Source organism: Brassica napus, chromosome C7, assembly GCF_020379485.1.
Source record: "Brassica napus cultivar Da-Ae chromosome C7, Da-Ae, whole genome shotgun sequence".
NCBI classification, from domain to species: Eukaryota; Viridiplantae; Streptophyta; class Magnoliopsida; order Brassicales; family Brassicaceae; genus Brassica; species Brassica napus.
The window spans coordinates 22,544,083-22,562,921 of record NC_063450.1 but is presented as its reverse complement, the minus strand read 5'-3'; the positions used below and the strand labels follow the sequence as shown (position 1 = coordinate 22,562,921).

Sequence of the window (18,839 nt, the reverse complement as noted above, 5' to 3'; positions counted from 1 at the left end):
CTATTCTAATCTGTGGATTCTTTTGTTGTTTTCATATACAACTTACACACATGAAATAATCTAAATAAATTGTTACTTTTTATTTTTCTTCTTTAAAAGAACAATCTAATTTCTTTTTTTTTAGAAACAAAGAGTGTGTTTGTGCATTTTTCCTCTTTTATTATAGTTTATTTCTTTATTGATTTTTTTTTTCCAATAACTGGAAGTTGATCTGGGTCTTAGCCCCAGACCGGACGCACCAGTTGTTGATACTAAAGCATAGCGTAAATCCGCATTCCCAACGGAAATCAAGTTAGGAGCCCACCGATTCCAAGCATTAAACCACTACCATCCCTTATATATTAAAACATGAGTATTAGAATTAATGCTTTCACACCAACTTGGACACGTGTCAATTACAGAGACACTCTCACAAAGAAATTACCTTATTTTCCGTTTCTATTTAATGCTTTTTCAGGAGACCGAGTTCTCTCTTCTTCCTTCGTACACACCTTTAACTTCAAACCCACTGTTATAAAAGAAACCTTCGGAGAACAACGTGGTGTATGACTCAGGAAACAAAGACCCAGTAAGTGACCAACAGTATAATCCACGGGAACGCTAAGGTTCGAAGCTCCCCACGACATTACGGGTGGAGAACGATATCGGATGACGGTGTGTCGATATTCAGAGGGTTGCGTGGAGGCTATTGCTATGAATGCATGTAGGGAGCAGTTAATAAAATGTTTATCAGAGGAGCTGAAGGAGAGATACTGTCTCGAGTGGTGGATCAAACTACTCTCTGCTCATGGTATTGATAACTACGCAAGAGTTATGTATGTGATGGTGAGAACAGGTGTCCGGTCTGAGAGTATCATTGCTTCTCTGACGCATTACTCTCGAGAATCACTAAAAGGTTTTGTTGATTGAACTGTCAGGAGTAGAGGGAGATCGTTGAAGCCATTGTAACTCTTCTGCTGAATGACGAGAGAGGATCAATCATCCCTCTCAGTTTCCTCTTTGGAATGTTAAAGATCAGAATTACAATTGACATATCGACACAACGTCATCCGATATCGTGATTCTCGAGAGTAATGCGTCAGAGAAGGGGAGATACTGTCTCGAGTTCTCATTGCTAGAGTATTTAACTATATCACCATGGTCATCACCATGGTTCGTTGCTGAAAGTGGGAAGGATCATGGATGCGTACTTGGCTGAGATCGCACGAGATCCATACCTGAGTCTACAGAAGTTCACAGCCATTATAGAGAGGTTACTTGATTACGCACATATGTAAGCCATTTTTTTTAAACACATGTAAGCCCTTTCAAATATAATACACATGTTAATTATTTCAATCCAAGTTTTATATGTTTTATTTCAAATGATGGTTTGAGTAGTATTTTGTTATGAGTGTTTGATCTGCATGGACCTTTGCAAATAAGCATTAGATGGCTCCTAAACTTTCACATAGCTGAATTTGGCAAAAACGTGTTCATGTTATATGAATTTCATGATAAGGTCATGTTGCTTGGTCATAGTGATACTTAGAGGTATCAAGCTCTGTCTCAAGCTTTGGTTTTACAGTATCGAGCTTGATTTCTTGAACGTTGTTCTTGAACGTTTCTTCTTCTTCTTTTCTGCCTCTGTGTTAGTAATGATTACTCTGTCTAGTAATGATTACTCTGTCTAACGTTGTTCTTGAACGTTTCTTCTTCTTCTTTTCTGTTGAAATTTTGTCTTCAATGTGTCAAACTATGATCATGATTGAACTATAAAGAGTATATAAGAGTATAGAGAGTCCAAGAAGAGATACGAAAACAGAATACGCTCCGAAGCTTGGTCATAGTGATACTTAGACTCGTGACAAGAATAAGCCAGTCTATGATCATGCTTGAACTATAAAGTGTATGATTACTCTGTAACGTTGTTCTTGAACGTGACTTCTTCTTCTCACATAACTTTGTTCTTTACTGTGTCAAACTATGAGCATGCTTGAACTATAAAGATTTTAGAAGAGTATAGGGAGTCCGAAGAAGAGATAAGAAAAGAGAAGATGATAATGTCCCAAGAAGAGGTAAAGAGTACTCTGTTACTGAAGAGGACAACATTACATGAGAACTCCGTAAATTCAGAAGAGATAAAGACTTGTGAAGTTATAAGATGATAACGTTACATGAGTTTTCTGTTATTCGACGTACCATTAGTTTGTTACGTGAGAACTCAGAAGTATTATGACAGTAAACCTTGAGGACTCCGTAACTTCAGAAGGCAAACAGAACGGAGAAGTTGTAACTTTTGATTTTGGGTTTACCGAACCGAACCGGTCGGTTCCGAATTGGAAATCCTATTGCAATCTCCGAACATAACCAAATCATTGGTTGCTGGGCAAGGCAAAAATATATGATAATCAACTAACATAATCAGATATGGTAATATAATTAAATCAGAATGTGCTGGCCAAGGCAAAAATATTTCATAATCAATTCGATTTTAACGGGGAAACTAAGTTACAAGCCTTAGGGTTTTACTCTTATATAAGACACACGTACGCAACCATTCATACTCATCTCAATAACGCAAAACCTAAATACTCTTCCCCCATTCTTCTATAATGGCTGCGATAACTCTTGTGTCTGATTTGAAACCGTTCAAGACTATGTGGAAGATTAGGGTTAAGATCATTCGTTTGTGGAAGCAGTACTCGGCTGCCGGTGGCCTAACCATTGAGATGGTGTTAATCGACTATAACGTAAGCATCATATACTGTTCATGTTAGTAATATTCAGTTCGCTTAATGTTTCATTGTCTAAAAGTTCAAAATTTGATTTGTTTTTTTAGGGTGTTAAGATTAACGCTTCTGTGAAAAAGGATCTGGTTAATCAATTTGATTCCTTCCTTTCACAAGGAAGTTCAAATATTCTCATTAACTTTTCACTCAACCCCTCTTGTGGTTCATACCAAACAACCATACATCCATACATAATTGGTTTTCTGTCGACAATACATGTGAGGAGTTGTGATGATTTTCCCGATGCCCTAACTGGCTTTGAACCAGTCAACTGCAGGGGCATTCTAAATAGTACACTCAATACGGACTATTTGGTTGGTAAGTTATCTAAATATGTAATTTTTTTACTAATAGGAGTTTATATTTCAATTGTACATATAACTCATAGATTTGTGTTTGCAGATGTAATTGGTCAGATTGTTGAGTTGACCCCAATTGAAGTAGCATCAGCAAATGGGAAAGAAACTCATAAATTGACTTTGGAGCTTCGTAATGAAAAGTATGACGCCTCTTTATATATTCTTATGTATTCATATGTCATGATTTAAAGTATGTTAAGATTTGATAATTTATATCTTATGATAGGGATGAACGGCTGCCAATGGTGTTGTGGGGTAACTTTGCTACCGATGTAAGTGATGCTATTCAAGGACGTGGTGAGAATGCCATCATTTGTGTTTTGAGGTTTGGGAAAATTAAAGTTTGGAAAGGTATTTTACCTCCTGTATATTATTTGTTTTCCTCATAAATAAATATGAATCTCTGTATCTTCTATACTAATTTAACCATTACAATTTTTTAACTGCAGACGAGCGTAGTGTTCTGAATGCGTATAACGTATCTGATGTGGAACTGAATCCATTGACACCAGAAGTGGAGGCCTTTGCGTCGTTGTAAGTTCACTTGCTTTATAAATACATATATGCTTATACTTAGTTTTAATTTTGGATGTTGTATTGTTCAGTGATTTATAAACGTTATTTTTTTTTAGGTTGCCGAAGGACGAACTTGCATTGGCAATTGTTGAAGCTAAACCACTAGCTTTGACTACTGGGGTTGGGGATAAAAATGATTTTCTGGTGAACACTCCTAGGAAGACCATCTCAGTTGGTTGAATCTAACCAGGGTCGTTGTTAAAACTTGATAAAAGTGTGTTTATTTTTATAATTCGGAAACATCTCTATATATGTTATAGTATACATCGTTCTAATGTGATATTTATTTTATTATGAGTATTCATCTAGGTTGAACAGTGTATTGTCATGTGCACAATAGCTGCAATTGAATCCGACATGGGCTGGTATTACTTGAGTTGCAAAGTGTGCTCGAAGAAGGTTTTGAATGTGCCGAATGACAACATCGACGAGCAAGGAGATGAAGATGAAATGGGATTCCATTATTATTGCGTCAAATGCAAGGTGAAGAATTCAAGGTTGATGCCAAGGTAATCATTATATAGAAAATTAAATCATGTTGTCGTTCTGTGGAGGACCATGCAATTCTTAATATCATCTTATTGATTACAAAATTTTAGATACAAGTTGCATTTGGTGGTGCTAGACAATACCGGGAATTCAAAATTCCTACTATTCGATGCTATTGCAATGCAGATACTAAATCATCTTTGCAATGAGCTGACTGGAAGTAATTTTGAAGAGGTAAAGTGGTGTATATCATATTATGACTGCTGAGTAACGTAACTTCTATTATGTATTCTAATATTATATATTTTTTATGTACAGATGCAAGATCCGGAGGATATTCTGTTGGCACTGAAAGATTTAGTTGGTAAGAACTATCTTTTCAAGATTGGCATTGAGAGATTGGCATTGAGAGAGAGAATTTTCTCTACAAGAATGGCACTTACAAGGTCTTGAAAATCGTCACGAACACTGAAATGATTACCGAGTTCGAGGAGTTCAATCAACCAAAGGTATTGTAGTATATTATATTTCTTACTTTCTTGATTTTATTACGGTAACTACCTCTCTTTTAACTGTGTTTTATATTTTTGTAGGGAGCTTTGACTACTTTGGCTATTGAAAACTCGGTTATTTCAGATGCACCAGAGGTAAAGTCATATATATTGTAGATAGTTAATAATATTGTTTTCCGGTTGATTTGTATATTTTAAAATTGAAAAAAATGTATTGCAGGGCTCCTTCATGTTGAATTATCAGTCTTCCCAGGAATGTGGGTAATGAAAGTAACTCCCGCTAAATGCCGAGGAGGAACCGTGATTTCCTTAGAGGAACACGTTGAAGAGAATTCAGTGACAAGGTATCCGTCTCGAGCTCGGATCAAGATTGAAAAGGCTGACAAAAGTGGCTGAAGAAAGGCTAATTGGGAGGCATTTTACAGAAGCTTTCGCTATGTTTTGATTTTTTTTTTTAAACAATGATGCAATTGTTATAAAAGGAACCAGAATTTTATTGTATCGCGGGAATTTAAATAAGGGCAAAATTTATACCCGTAGAATTTATAACACTGATAGAAAGAGTTTATTATAGAGAGAAGAGAAGAGTGAATGATGATCTTACAAATGATCGAAATCGATCGTATATATAGAAAAAAAATTTACTGTGTAAATAGTGCAGCGGACCCCACATCCTTTATATTTTCAACATATTCGGCGCTGTCTCTATATGACTTTCATAACACTCCCCCTTGGGGGCCGGTGTCACTATCCGCTCTCGCTTAACGTCTTTGTTGCCTCGTTAAAAACCTTTCTAGGAAAACCCAATGGGAAAAACCATAGCAAGGTAAAAAGAGTACAACTACGTAAGCTCCCCCTCGATTAAGCAGTCATATATCCTTCTGATTACGCATTCCAATGTTATGGACATGTTTTCTGAATACTGAAGTCGGAAGTGATTTTGTGAAGAGGTCAGCTGCATTGTCGCATGATTGAACATATCTTACTTCAATCTCTTTATTCTTCTCAAGCTCTTGCGTGTATGAGAAGAACTTCGGGGGTATATGTTTGGTTCTATCGCTTTTGATATATCCTTCCTTTGTTTGAGCAACACATGCCGCGTTATCTTCATATAGAATAGTTGGCTCCGTATTTTCGTCAATCCCACTGCTTGAACAGATGTGTCGGCTTATTGATCTTAGTCATACACATTCTCTACTTGCTTCATGGAGTGCAATGATCTCAGCGTGATTTGAAGAAGTAGCAACAAGTGTCTGCTTCTGAGAACGCCAAGATATGGCGGTGCCTCCAATTGTAAAAACATATCCTGTCTGGGATCGAGCTTTGTGTGGATCTGAAAATAACCTGCATCTGCAAAACCAATCATTTGACCTTTTGAACTTTTAGGATAAAACAAGCCTAAATCAGTTGTTCCTTGAAGGTAACGAAAGACATGTTTAATTCCATTCCAATGTCTTCGCGTAGGAGACGAACTGAATCTCGCTAAAAGATTAATGGCAAAAGATATGTCAGGTCGAGTACAATTTGCAAGATACATAAGAGCTCCAATTGCACTTAAGTATGGAGTTTCAGGACCAAGTATTTCTTCATTTTCCTCAGATGGTCGAAACGGATCATTTTCAACATTAAGTGATCTAACGACCATCGGGGTGCTAAGAGGAGTTGCTTTATCCATGTTAAAGCGTTTCAATACTCGTTTGGTATATGTAGACTGGTGTACAAATATACCCTTTTGAGAATGCTCAATTTGTAATCCTAGACAATATTTTGTCTGCCCGAGATCTTTCATCTCAAATTCTCCTTTCAGATAGTTTGATGCCTTTTGGATTTCGTTTTGAGTTCCAATAATATTAAGATCATCAACGTACACCGCGATTATCACAAATCCGGATGTTGTTTTCTTTATGAAAACACAAGGGCATATAGGATCATTCGTGTATCCTTCTTTTGTTAAGTGTTCGCTGAGACGATTATACCACATTCGTCCAGATTGTTTTAACCCATATAATGATCTTTGCAATTTTATTGCACATAACTCTTTAGGTTTGGAACTTAACGTTTCTGGCATTTTAAATCCATCTGGGATTCTCATATAGATATCAGTATCTAATGATCCATATAAATATGCCGTAACGACATCCATGAGACGCATTTCTAAATTTTCATTGGCCGCTAGGCTCATCAGGAATCTAAATGTGATTGCGTCCATGACAGGAGAATAAGTTTCCTCATAATCAATTCCTGGCCTTTGAGAGAAACCTTGGGCTACGAGACGAGCTTTGTATCTTGTAATCTCGTTTTTCTCATTTTTTTTTCGGACAAACACCCATTTGTACCCAACTGGTTTTACATCTTTGGGTGTGAGCACAATAGGTCCGAATACATTTCGTTTGTTAAGCGAATCTAATTCGACTTGAATTGCATCTTTCCATTTTATCCAGTCATGTCTCTTTTGACATTCATATACAGACTTTGGTTCTGGATCTTCGTTTTCTTCATTTATTTCCTTTGCTAAAAGGTATGAGAAAACGTCATCAATATCATCCATCTCATTTCGTTTCCATATCTTTCCATTATGGATGTAATTGATAGAAATCTCATGATTTCCTTCAGATTCAAGATGCTTTATATTGTCATTAGATTCACAATTTTCTTCGTCCAAAATATTTTCTGTTATTTTGGGAGTATCATGCTTTTCACATTCCTTACGTTTTCTAGGAAGTTTATCCTTTGAACCAATAGGTCTACCGCGCTTTAAACGTGTTCCTGATTCACGTGTATCAACTGCCGTTCCACCATTTTGTGGTATTTCAATACGAGCAGGAGTATTTGCAGCGGGTATATGTGATTTAGTTACCATTTTGGTATCAGCAAATGCATCAGGTAGCTGATTTGCTATATTTTGTAAATGCATGATACGTCGAACTTCTAGTTCTGACTGTTTCGTAGGAGGATCAAGGTGTAATAACGATGGTACACTCCATTTGATCTCTTTTCCTACTTGTTTATTGTCTCCCCCTAGAGTTGGGAATTCTTTCTCATTGAAATGACAATCGGCAAATCGTGCCGTAAACACATCACCAGTTTGTGGTTCTAGGTATCTTATTATTGATGGAGAATCATAGCCAATATATATTCCCAACCGTCTTTGCGGTCCCATCTTTGTACGTTGTGGTGGTGCTATTGGAATATAAACCGCACAACCAAAGATTTTTAGATGAGAGATATTTGGTTCTTTTCCAAATGCTAACTGTAATGGGGAATATCTATGGTATGCACTTGGTCTTATCCGAATTAGTGCTTCTGCATGCAAAATAGCATGTCCCCATACAGAGGTTGGGAGTTTTGATCTCATGATCAATGGCCTTGCAATTAGTTGCAGCCGTTTAATTAATGATTCTGCCAAACCATTTTGTGTATGAACATGAGCAACAGAATGCTCTACTTCAATCCCTGATACCATACAATAATCATTAAAAGCTTGGGATGTGAATTCACCAGCGTTATCTAATCTAACTCTTTTAATTGGATAATCTGAGAACTGTGCTCTTAATTTGATTATCTGAGTTAGAAATCTCGCAAATGCCATATTTCGAGATGATAACAAACAAACATGTGACCATCTACTCGATGCATCGATTAATACCATAAAGTAGTAGAATGGTCCACACGGTGGATGTATTGGTCCACAAATATCACCTTGGATTCTTTCCAAAAACTTTGGTGATTCTTTGTCAACTTTGGTTGGTGATGGTCTTATGATTAATTTCCCAAGAGCACACGCATCACATGTCATTTTATTACTTTGGTATATATCTTGGGTTTTTATTGAATGACCATGTGAGCTTTCAATGATTTTTCGCATCATTGTAGTGCCTGGATGACCAAGGCGATCATGCCATAATGTAACATCTTCTAGATTTCTTTTTATCACAAGATGTGATTCTATAGCATCAATATAAGTGTGATGCAATCCAGAAGGAAGTTCAGGAAATTTTTCCAGTACAAGGCCTTTGCCTGATTTTTCAGAAGTTATATACAAATACTTCTTTCCATTCTCAGTTGCAGACTGAGTGTTATACCCTTGACGGTATATATCTTTGAAACTCAGCAAATTTCTCTTAGAGTTTGGAGAATATAAGGCATTATCTATGGAAAACTTTGTTCCATTAGGCAACATAAAGTTCCTTGCCAATTCCTTCGATCAGGTCTGTAGGACCTGATATTGTGTTTATAGTCATTTTTACTGACTTTAAAGTAGAGAAATATCTCTTATCCTTCAGTATAGTGTGCGTTGTGCCACTATCTGGTATGCAAACTTCTCTACCAATTTGTTTAGTTGTTGTTCCATTTGCTTTCTTATCAATTTCTGTAACACATAGTTAATATCAATAAAGAAAATAAACTTTCATAAGTAAACATATTATGCATCAATAACAAGTACACAATAATTATACATTAGATATTTTGAAATACAACATTATTCTGAAAGTGAAATACATAATATTTTATGGCATCACTAGGCATTATTAAGCTTGATCAGTACAAGCACTTCAATTATTTTGATGAGTGGCCTCGTCGAAATCTCCCATAAAGTCAGAGGATTCGAGGTATGTCGATGTTGTACCCACAAGGTGTTCATTGAGATTTACTTCCTTTGCCTTGCCTTTAATAGATTCTTGGTACAATTGGCATAGATGCCGAGGAGTTCGACATACTTGAGACCAGTGTCCCTTCGATCCACATCTGTAACAGACGTTCTCATTTTTATGAGTAGGGTTTTCTTGGGTTTCTTTTCCTTTTACCCGATCAGATCGATTCCATGTGTTGGATCCCCTTCCTCTTGGGTTGTTACTCCTTTCATGGTTGCGGTTAAATCGATAACCACGACCACGACCAAAACCACGATTGTGACCACGGCCACGACCACGCCCACGATAGGAATAATTTCCTTTTTCCGGATTTTTTATATCCGTTGCATTTACCTCAGGAAATGCTTTGGTTCCCGTGGGTCGGGCATTGTGGTTTTTAATGAGGAGTTCATTATTTCTCTCCGCTATTATAAGCGCCACAGCGAGTTCAGAGAACCTCGTATACCCACAATTTCTATATTGTTCTTGTAGAACATAATGATTTTTGTGGAACGTTTGGTAAGTTTTCTCGAGCATTTCTGCTTCCGAGACAGGCTTACCGCAATAATCTAATTGCGCCGCTATTCTCAATATAGCGGAATTGTACGTTTCCACTTTTTCAAAATCTTGAAATCGTAGATTTTTCCACTCATCGAGTGCATGGGGGAGAGTAATTTTCTTTTGGTTATCAAACCTCTCCTTCAGAGCTTTTCAAAGATCTAAGGGATCTTTGGTTCTCGCATAATCATGCGTAAGATTTTCATCTAGATGCCTTCTCAGAAATATCACGGCCCTAGCCTTTTCATGAGAGGTTGATATATTGCCTTCTCTTATTGTTTCGAGTATTTTCTCGGAATCTAGATGAAGCTACATGTTTGTGACCCATGCCGTGTAGTTTGTGCCAGTTACTTCCAATGCCGGAAACTGAAGTTTCTCGATTTTTGCCATTTGTATTTCTAATGTACATAAATAAAAACTATTAGAATATTATTGATATTAAAAGGAAGCGTTTACATTAATCATGCAAGCAATTATAAGGAGAAGCGATGTAAAAAAAATTAAACCGATATTCATCTTAAATTCACTCGGAGTAAATTCTCCAACGAATAAACCATAAATAGAAACACAAATAAAAATGGCATATAAAAACAAAAGTGCGCGAATCATCTTTCTTGAAATGAAAAATCGGAGGAGAGCGATTTGAAATTTTTGAGAGAAGATGATATGTTTTGGATGATGAAATGGAGTGAAAATGAGTTGTATTTATAGATGAAAATTACTGTTCATGACCGTTGGAGAAAGGGGAAATTTTGAAAAAATTTCTTTGTGACCGTTGGGGTTAAATCGAATGCACTAAAAATCAGTCTGAAAATATCGTATTAAATGGTCAATCAAATCTATAAAATTTCATAAAAGAAAAAATTATGACAATGAAATATTTATGTTATGACAACAAATCATGCGACGGCTCAGCCGATCAATGCAGAGTAATAAATAAATTATACGGCGGCTCGGCCGACCAATTAATAATAAACAGAATATAAGGCGGCTCGGCCGACCAATAAATAATAAACAGAATATAAGGCGGCTCGGTCGACCAATAAATAATAAACAGAATATAAGGCGGCTCGGCCGACCAATAAATAATAAACAGAATATAAGGCGGCTCGGCCGACCAATAAATAAATTAAATTGCTAGTAAATAATATAGGCGGTATTCTGGCCATTATAACATGATATAAATAATAGTAGAGGCGGTATACCGACCATTATAACATGGTATAAATGATACAAATAAATTTTAACGAATCGCAGAGTGATCGTGCTGATAACGTGTTATAAAAGGAATCAGAATTTTATTGTATCGTGGGAATTTAAATAAGGGCAAAATTTATACCCGTAGAATTTATAACACTGATAGAAAGAGTTTATTATAGAGAGAAGAGAAGAGTGAATGATGATCTTACAAATGATCGAAATCGATCGTATATATAGAAAAGAAATTTACTGTGCAAATAGTGCAGCGGACTCCACATCCTTTATATTTTCGACATATTCGGCGCTGTCTCTATATGACTTTCATAACAGCAATTTGTTTTTGGGGTTTTTTTTTGTTTTCTTTTGAATTGTGGGAGATCTCTCTTTGCTACCATCTCTGTTATTCTTAAATTAATAGAAAGTATCTGTTTCATTAAATTTCTTTGTCATTTTTACATAATTTGTCGTATGCTAGCCATGGTATTGTTTAGTACGTTAAAAACGGATTTTTGCTTTATAAGCAGTCTATTCCTATTAACTGCATTGGTATAGTTATGAAATATGCGTTTAGCGAAAAAGATATCTCAATCTTGATCGACCAATGGTAATTTTTGGGATTATCTTTAGTATAATTAACTTTTTTTTCCTTCTGAAAACTAAGCACATTGTCATTGTTTTCTATAATAGTGTCTCTAATACGAATTACAGAGGCTTTCGCTATGTTGTGATCTTTTTTTTAACAATTATGTAATTTATTTTGGGGTTTTTCTTTGTTGTCTTTTCAATTTGTGGGAGATCTCTCTTTGCTACCATCTCTGTTATTCTTAAATTCTAAGTAAGAATCACAACAAAGAATTATTTTCCATAATAGTGGCTCTAATTCGAGTTGGACACTACGTACAACATTACCAATGTTCATAAATTTAAACAATTGATAATGCATAAAATACACTATTTTATAGTTCGAGCAAGTAAAATCAGTTTGGTTCATACCGTTTATAAAGTTATGAACCATATAATTCATATAACATGAATCCAAATAAGTACATATAGTCTTCAGGTTATGACCATAAAATCAAAAACTTCAACCATATTAACGTCGCCAATCTATATCCTCCTCATTAACACCCGAAACAATCAATCCAAAACTAACTAATATTCAAATTAATCAGATTCAATGCTTTTTTATCTTGCAAATTACAAATTTAATCATTTCATTCCGCACAAGGCGCGGATTATCACCTAGTAACACATTATTGCAGATAATTTAACGTAGGTTTTTTATTCTTAAAATATTAAAAAAAAATTTGTGTGGAAGCCCCCTTGCTCAATGGTTTGACCAAGGATTCATTAATTCTTATACACCAAGAGGTCTGGGTTTTAATTCCCGAAGAAGACGGAATTATGCGAATTAAAGGAGAAAAGGCTTACAAGAGATCTGCAGCATGACGCAAGTAGTACCGTCAAGCAAGGATCCCATATGGCGGCTCAGGTGATGCAATCAGGCGTGAATACTCGTAAGACAGGTAGAATTGGTGGCTGTAGAATCGTCTGTAATATTTCTCATAATTGTAATAGCATAATTATCCAGCGTTAAAAAAATATATTAAATTTTCTATTTTAATGGTTTGGAAAAAGAATGAACTGCTAAAACAAATAAATTCAATTTATTTTAACTTTTCTGCCACAAAAAACACCAAATGATAACAATTTCAGCAAGAAATAACAACAATAATACAGAAAATCTCTCCAATAGAATACTTGTGGAGAATAATAGAGAATATAAATTTGTAATCATTTCGATAATAGTTTTAAAAATTAAGTAATTACTAGAATTTGTAATTTATAATCAAAACTAGGACAAAAATGTTTTATTACATAGTTTCCAAAAAAGAAAAAAAAAATTAGATGTAGTTTTCAAAATTTAAATCATAAATAAAGCATTTTTAAAATTATTGCAAAGAAATATCCGGAGAGCCACCAGATGAGAAAGCGGCTTCCGCATCACCATAAGTTTTGAACACTCTGCTTATCTTAAAGCCATACGTTTCGCTTGGACACCACTTTGATTACACTTTCCTAAATTGATGGATATTTTCTCCAGATCTCCAGCTTTGCACAGACACATGAGACTCTGTTTCTTAGGAAAAACATGAACAAACCATCTTCACTTCATTTGTTACTCATAGCGATGCTCATAACCGCGACAATCACTTTGATGAGTCAAGCTACAGGTAACGTCCACCCTCTTATTCTAATTCCAGGAAACGGAGGTAACCAGCTAGAGGCACGACTGGACCGAGACTACAAACCAAGCAGCATCTGGTGTAGCAGCTGGTTAAACCCGGTCCGTAAGAAGAGTGATGGATGGTTCAGGCTATGGTTTGATGTATCAGTGTTATTGTCTCCCTTCACCAAATGCTTCAACGAACGAATGATGTTGTACTATGACGCCGATTTAGATGATTACCAAAACGCCCCTGGTGTCCAGACCCGTGTTTCTCATTTCGGTTCGACCAAATCACTTCTTTACCTCGACCCTCGTCTCCGGTATAGTACCTTCAAACATTTAGAACATTTCTAATTCCACTGTTTTCATAAAATAAGAAAAATGCTTTACGCCTATTCCATTTTTAACTAAAAAAAAAATTATTCTATAGAGAGAATAATTCATTTATTTTTTTGTTTATCATTCTATTTTTATTCTCAAATAGAGTAGTAGAACCCATCCCATTAAAGATATTTTATTAGATTTGTTGGGTGGCGTTGGTACATAACTTCAACCGGTATGAATATTATATCAGATTGGTAATAAGGTGTCATTTGGTGCAGAGATGCTACATCTTACATGTCACATTTGGTGAACGCTCTAGGCAAAGGATGCGGGTATGTTAACGACCAAACCATCCTTGGAGCTCCATATGATTTCAGGTACGGCCTAGCCGGGTCGGGCCACTCGACCCGTGTAGCCTCACAATATCTACAAGACCTCAAACAGTTGGTAGAGAAAGCTAGCAGCGAGAACGATGGAAAGCCAGTGATACTCCTCTCCCATAGCCTAGGAGGCCTTTTCGTCCTCCATTTCCTGAACCGTAGCTCCCCTTCATGGCGCCGCAAGTACATCAAACACTTTGTTGCACTCGCTGCGCCGTGGGGCGGAACCGTTGAGCAGATGAGGACGTTTGCTTCTGGAAACACACTCGGTGTCCCTTTTGTTAACCCTTTGTTGGTCAGGCCGCAACAGAGAAGGTCCGAGAGTAACCAGTGGCTACTTCCACATTCCAAAGTGTTCCACGACAGAACTAAACCGCTTTTGGTTACTCCCCGGGTGAACTACACAGCTTATGAGATGGACAGGTTTCTTGCAGACATTGGGTTCTCTGAAGGAGTTGTACCTTACAAGACAAGAGTGTTGCCTTTAACAGAGGAAATGGTGACTCCGGGAGTGCCGGTGACTTGCATATATGGGAAAGGAGTTGATACGCCGGGGGTTTTGGTGTATGGAGAAGGAGGGTTTGATGAGCAACCAGAGATTAAGTATGGAGATGGAGACGGCACGGTTAACTTGGCGAGCTTAGCAGCTTTGGAGTTGGTTCACGAAGTTGAGAGTTTGAAAACCGTAGAGATTGATGGAGTCTCGCATACCTCTATACTTAAAGATGAGATGGCACTTAAAGAGATTGTGGAGCAGATAAAGATTATTAATTCTGGATTAGCTAAGAGTAGACGAGGACAGTCAATTATTCAGGTTGAAAGTAAGTAGAACTAGTTTGTTTTCGTTATATACATTAAATGTTGTCTAAAGTGGTAATGATCTTCTCATTCAACAACTGAAACAAAATATGTGACTGTGATCCAAAGTACACTGGATTAAGACAATGAACTTCCACAAACATAATCAAAATGATAAAAAAAGAAGAAGATAAAACGTATGCACATTTCTCTTGGTAAAAGAAAAGGTAAAAACATACTATGGCAGATTGCATCCACCTTTAACCACACAAAAAAACAACAAAAGAAACCGGAAACTACATCAAAAACGAAAACAGATATAAAATTGTTTCTTCTGAACCAAGTCTTAGATTTTTGCTGATAATAAAAAAAAACTAGAAATCATACACAAACCGAATCATAAAAAAGATTATAGATCTTTAAGCGTTATTCTTTTTTTTTCAGAATAGAGATAAATCCAAGTTAAAAAGTGATTTTTTGAGACGGTTTAACTCATTAAAAAGGAAATAAAGTAGAAAGGAAAACCAGTGGTTGTATAAAACATTATAAAAGGAGGGCTAATGTATTCTCTTTTGGTTCATTCACACATTCAACAACGCTTTCTGATTCAGCTGATTTCAAGATTTGCTTCTAAAACTTTCTTTCTTCGATAAATATTTGTGATCACTCGTGTTATAATGGCGACAAGAACGAGAATTTTCAGCTTCGTGTTCATGATGATGAGCTTCACGGTTCTCTTGGGTTGCTGCTGCTCGGCTAGGATCTACAAAGTTGGAGACTCCAAAGGATGGACTGCTAAGGACGATGTCTATTACGCTTGGGCCGAGACCGACCATAAGGAGTTCCACGTGGGAGATTCACTGATCTTTGAATACGATCCCATCATTAATGACGTGACTCAAGTTTCTGGTGCTTTGGAATACGAGTTATGCGACTATTCTTCTCCACAAGCCGTCTATAACACAGGACACGATATCGTGACTCTCACGGAACCAGGTTTTCACTACTTCATCACCTCAAACCAAACTCAATGCGTACTGGGACAGAAGCTCGACGTTCTTGTCATCCATGACCCATCACGTCCGGTTCCTCCACCACCACCGAGCAAGATACTTCCTGTCGGAAAGACCTACAAGGTCGGAGACTCGGAAGGATGGAAAGTCTATGACAGTGACTTTTATAACAAGTGGAGCGAGGGGAAACAATATCAAGTCGGAGATACTTTGCTTTTCGAATACGCCAACGAAGTAAACGACGTTTATGAAATCATCGGTGATCTAGAGTTCATTACATGCGACCCAACATCTCCTGTAGCCGTGCACAAGACAGGACACGATCTTGTTAGGCTGACCGAACCAGGAGTTCATTATTTCATAACCTCACAGTCGGGTTATTGTGAGGCTGGACTTAAGCTTCGAGTGGTGGTGGGGCCACTAGCCAAAGCTGTTTCTAACCCTAATTTTCCCAAGAAAATGGACTTGTCAGCTATGGAGCGTCTCAACAACTGGTTACAGACTTTCAAATCCCATCATTAACCCATCTGTTATCTTATTTGGTTTGAGCTTTTTTAACCACTTTGGAGTTATTGTGGTCTCTCTCTAGTCTCGTTTAGCTTCTTTAGTGCTTTGTTTCGAGAGTATATTACCATTGTTGTAGAATTTATTTGTTTCGAGAAGTATTCAAGAAAACGTCATGTTTGGTTAAACATAACTGAGCCAACAATATAACTCGACTACACTTGTGTGGTTTATCTATCTAAATTCTTAAGGCATGTCTTTCGTCTCCTGTAAGGCTAGTTGCTCACTACTTTATGTTTCTTTTAGATAAAGAATATATACTGATGTATCTAGTATAATATATATTATTTATTATATATACAGCATAACGTCTCTAACTCATAGCAATTGAATGTGATGATGCTATAAGCTACATATAGACGAGTATGGTATGCATGAGCATGGGCATGAGCCGCCAAAAGTCAACATATATAAAAAAGAGCATTGCTTTCCGAAGTTCTTAATGTGTTAAACATCCCGAGACAATATCTAAAAAATAAAATTATTATTATTTTATTTATATGTCTGTATTTTAATTTTCTTTAATCAACTGGAATTCTATTTAACTGATACTTTAGAGATTAGAGGAATAGTAAGTATCTAAACCTCTCTAAAATAAGAACTTTTCATTAGTCTCTTTTCTACATTTTTTTTAATTCATTTATTTTTAAAGATCAGAACCTTGGTGGAAACTATCGTTAAAGATGCTCTAGAGGGGGTTGATTCAGGAATTAGGAATTAGGGACCAATATACAGTGCAACGGTGCAATTTCCCTGATGTAAAACTAAATTGTTATAAAAATAAAAAATAACCTAACACTAAACTGTAGAGACTAAACAATTAATCAACTAACTTAAAAAATAAGTACCCTGAAAATGAAATCATACATCCTAAAATAGTCTACCAAAAAGTTATTCGTAGCTCTGATCATTTTATGTCTTCTTATTTACTATGGGGAAGGTCATTCCAATTAAACTATACTGCCATTTCAGTTCACATCGTGCGGAATATTCATCAGCTAATGCAGATGTTAGCAACTATATTGTCTGTAGACTATGTGTTTGATGCTTCAATGACTCATGCATGATCAACGAGCCGGTTTCAAGTCAACAAACAAAACGAGCATCATATATTCTCAAGTTGTACAAGTATTTCAAGAAGAAGAAAAAACATTGCAATAGGCCAATAGCTTAAAATCTTTATTGGGTTTCATGTAAGCGTTATATAGGGTATCCATCCGCCTCAGTCATTTCTAACTTCAGCTATTACTGACAAGCACCTCAACTCTGAGATTGATAGAAAGGGTTACATAGACTAAGATTCAGCAGAGGAGGCTGCGTCATCTTTGTGCTTAATCATGCCCGAGTCCACAAGAATTGGAATCTCTGCAGCAAGCCATGGAGCGAGACCCAAACAAAGCGCATGTGCTATACCAAACCTAGGACTGCATAAACAAAAAAAGCCATTCATCAATGCCAAGAAAACGAGAAATGGCTGCTCATATTCGTCATACAAATGGATCGCATAAAAACCCAAGCTTTGGTTGGTTTCTCATTTATAAGAATTAGATGTCAACTCAAGACAATAACCACTCATTTCAACCTGTACAAACAGCTTAATAGTAGAGTTTCCCTACCTAACAGAAATAACATGAACAACAAACCAATCTAAGTAACATCTTAAAACAAAATCGACAACAAACCAGACTAAACAGATCTTAAACAATCATGCTTCTCCAACAATGGCAATGCAGTCAGAAGCATAATAAAGTTAACATCGACAACAACAAAAAAAAAAAAAAACAGACTAAACTCTGAACTAAAATATTGCATGATTCTCTAACAAAGTCAGGAGCATAACAAAGTTACCAGTTTTTAGCCCAGAGCGGCTTGAAATGCACAGTCAGGCAGATCTTCCCACCTCGATACATCTACAGAGAACAAACACAGAGGGATCGGAATAAAGACAAAACCCAATTGAGCAAAAACCACAGAAAGCCCTAACCTTTTGGGTTTTGCCGTCGATCTCAGGCAGCTCAAGCTCGGGAGCAGTGGCGGGGTAGGTGACAGGGATGTCGAATTGGAGATCGAACTCGTATTTGAGGAGGTTGTGAACGTACCAACACTTGCCAGTCCAACGCGTACCTTCGGGATTAGCGGCGGAGATGCGGAACCAGTCGTTGTCGTTGGACTTGTTCATCTGGGTATACGCGATCAGAGACTTGTACTCCTCTTTGAGCCTCTGTTTCCATGCATCGCCGTCTCTTGGCCCCGCTTTTGTCGTCAGAAGAGGGATTCGCGTTAACGTCGACTTCGTGCTCGGATCCCATCCTTCCATTGTTTTCTCTCTCTCTCGGTGATTTGGAAGTGAATTTTCAACCCTAAATGTGTTTTCTTTTGCTTGGTCGGAATTGGATGCTTTGATTCTGATTCCTCTTTAGCTTTTGTCAGAAGA

General features: G+C 36.8%; 4 protein-coding genes across 4 annotated transcripts; 3 read left to right on the top strand and 1 right to left on the bottom strand.

Moving 5' to 3' along the window:
- The first annotated feature begins 2,594 nt into the window (after window positions 1-2,594).
- Window positions 2,595-4,972, top strand: LOC125590492 (replication protein A 70 kDa DNA-binding subunit A-like). The gene is made up of 11 exons (XM_048764076.1): window positions 2,595-2,732; window positions 2,822-2,933; window positions 3,174-3,270; window positions 3,357-3,481; window positions 3,580-3,664; window positions 3,763-3,877; window positions 4,016-4,215; window positions 4,306-4,429; window positions 4,514-4,597; window positions 4,789-4,842; window positions 4,928-4,972. The coding sequence occupies exons 1-11, from the start codon at window positions 2,595-2,597 to the stop codon at window positions 4,970-4,972; spliced, it is 1,179 nt and encodes a 392-aa protein (XP_048620033.1).
- A 7,949-nt stretch (window positions 4,973-12,921) lies between these two features.
- Window positions 12,922-14,975, top strand: LOC106425458 (lecithin-cholesterol acyltransferase-like 1). Its single transcript, XM_013866191.3, has 2 exons — window positions 12,922-13,646; window positions 13,929-14,975. The coding sequence occupies exons 1-2, from the start codon at window positions 13,249-13,251 to the stop codon at window positions 14,857-14,859; spliced, it is 1,329 nt and encodes a 442-aa protein (XP_013721645.2). The 5' UTR covers window positions 12,922-13,248; the 3' UTR covers window positions 14,860-14,975.
- Window positions 14,976-15,193: 218 nt separating this feature from the next.
- On the top strand, window positions 15,194-17,246 carry LOC106425381 (blue copper protein-like). Its single transcript, XM_013866117.3, has one exon. The coding sequence runs from the start codon at window positions 15,506-15,508 to the stop codon at window positions 16,361-16,363; it is 858 nt and encodes a 285-aa protein (XP_013721571.1). The 5' UTR covers window positions 15,194-15,505; the 3' UTR covers window positions 16,364-17,246.
- A 245-nt stretch (window positions 17,247-17,491) lies between these two features.
- Window positions 17,492-18,839, bottom strand: LOC106425460 (ubiquitin-fold modifier-conjugating enzyme 1). Its single transcript, XM_013866194.3, has 3 exons — window positions 18,390-18,839; window positions 18,254-18,315; window positions 17,492-17,829 (listed from the first exon to the last, which is right to left on the bottom strand). Exons 1-3 carry the CDS (start codon window positions 18,720-18,722, stop codon window positions 17,700-17,702), a joined length of 525 nt encoding a protein of 174 aa, XP_013721648.1. The 5' UTR covers window positions 18,723-18,839; the 3' UTR covers window positions 17,492-17,699.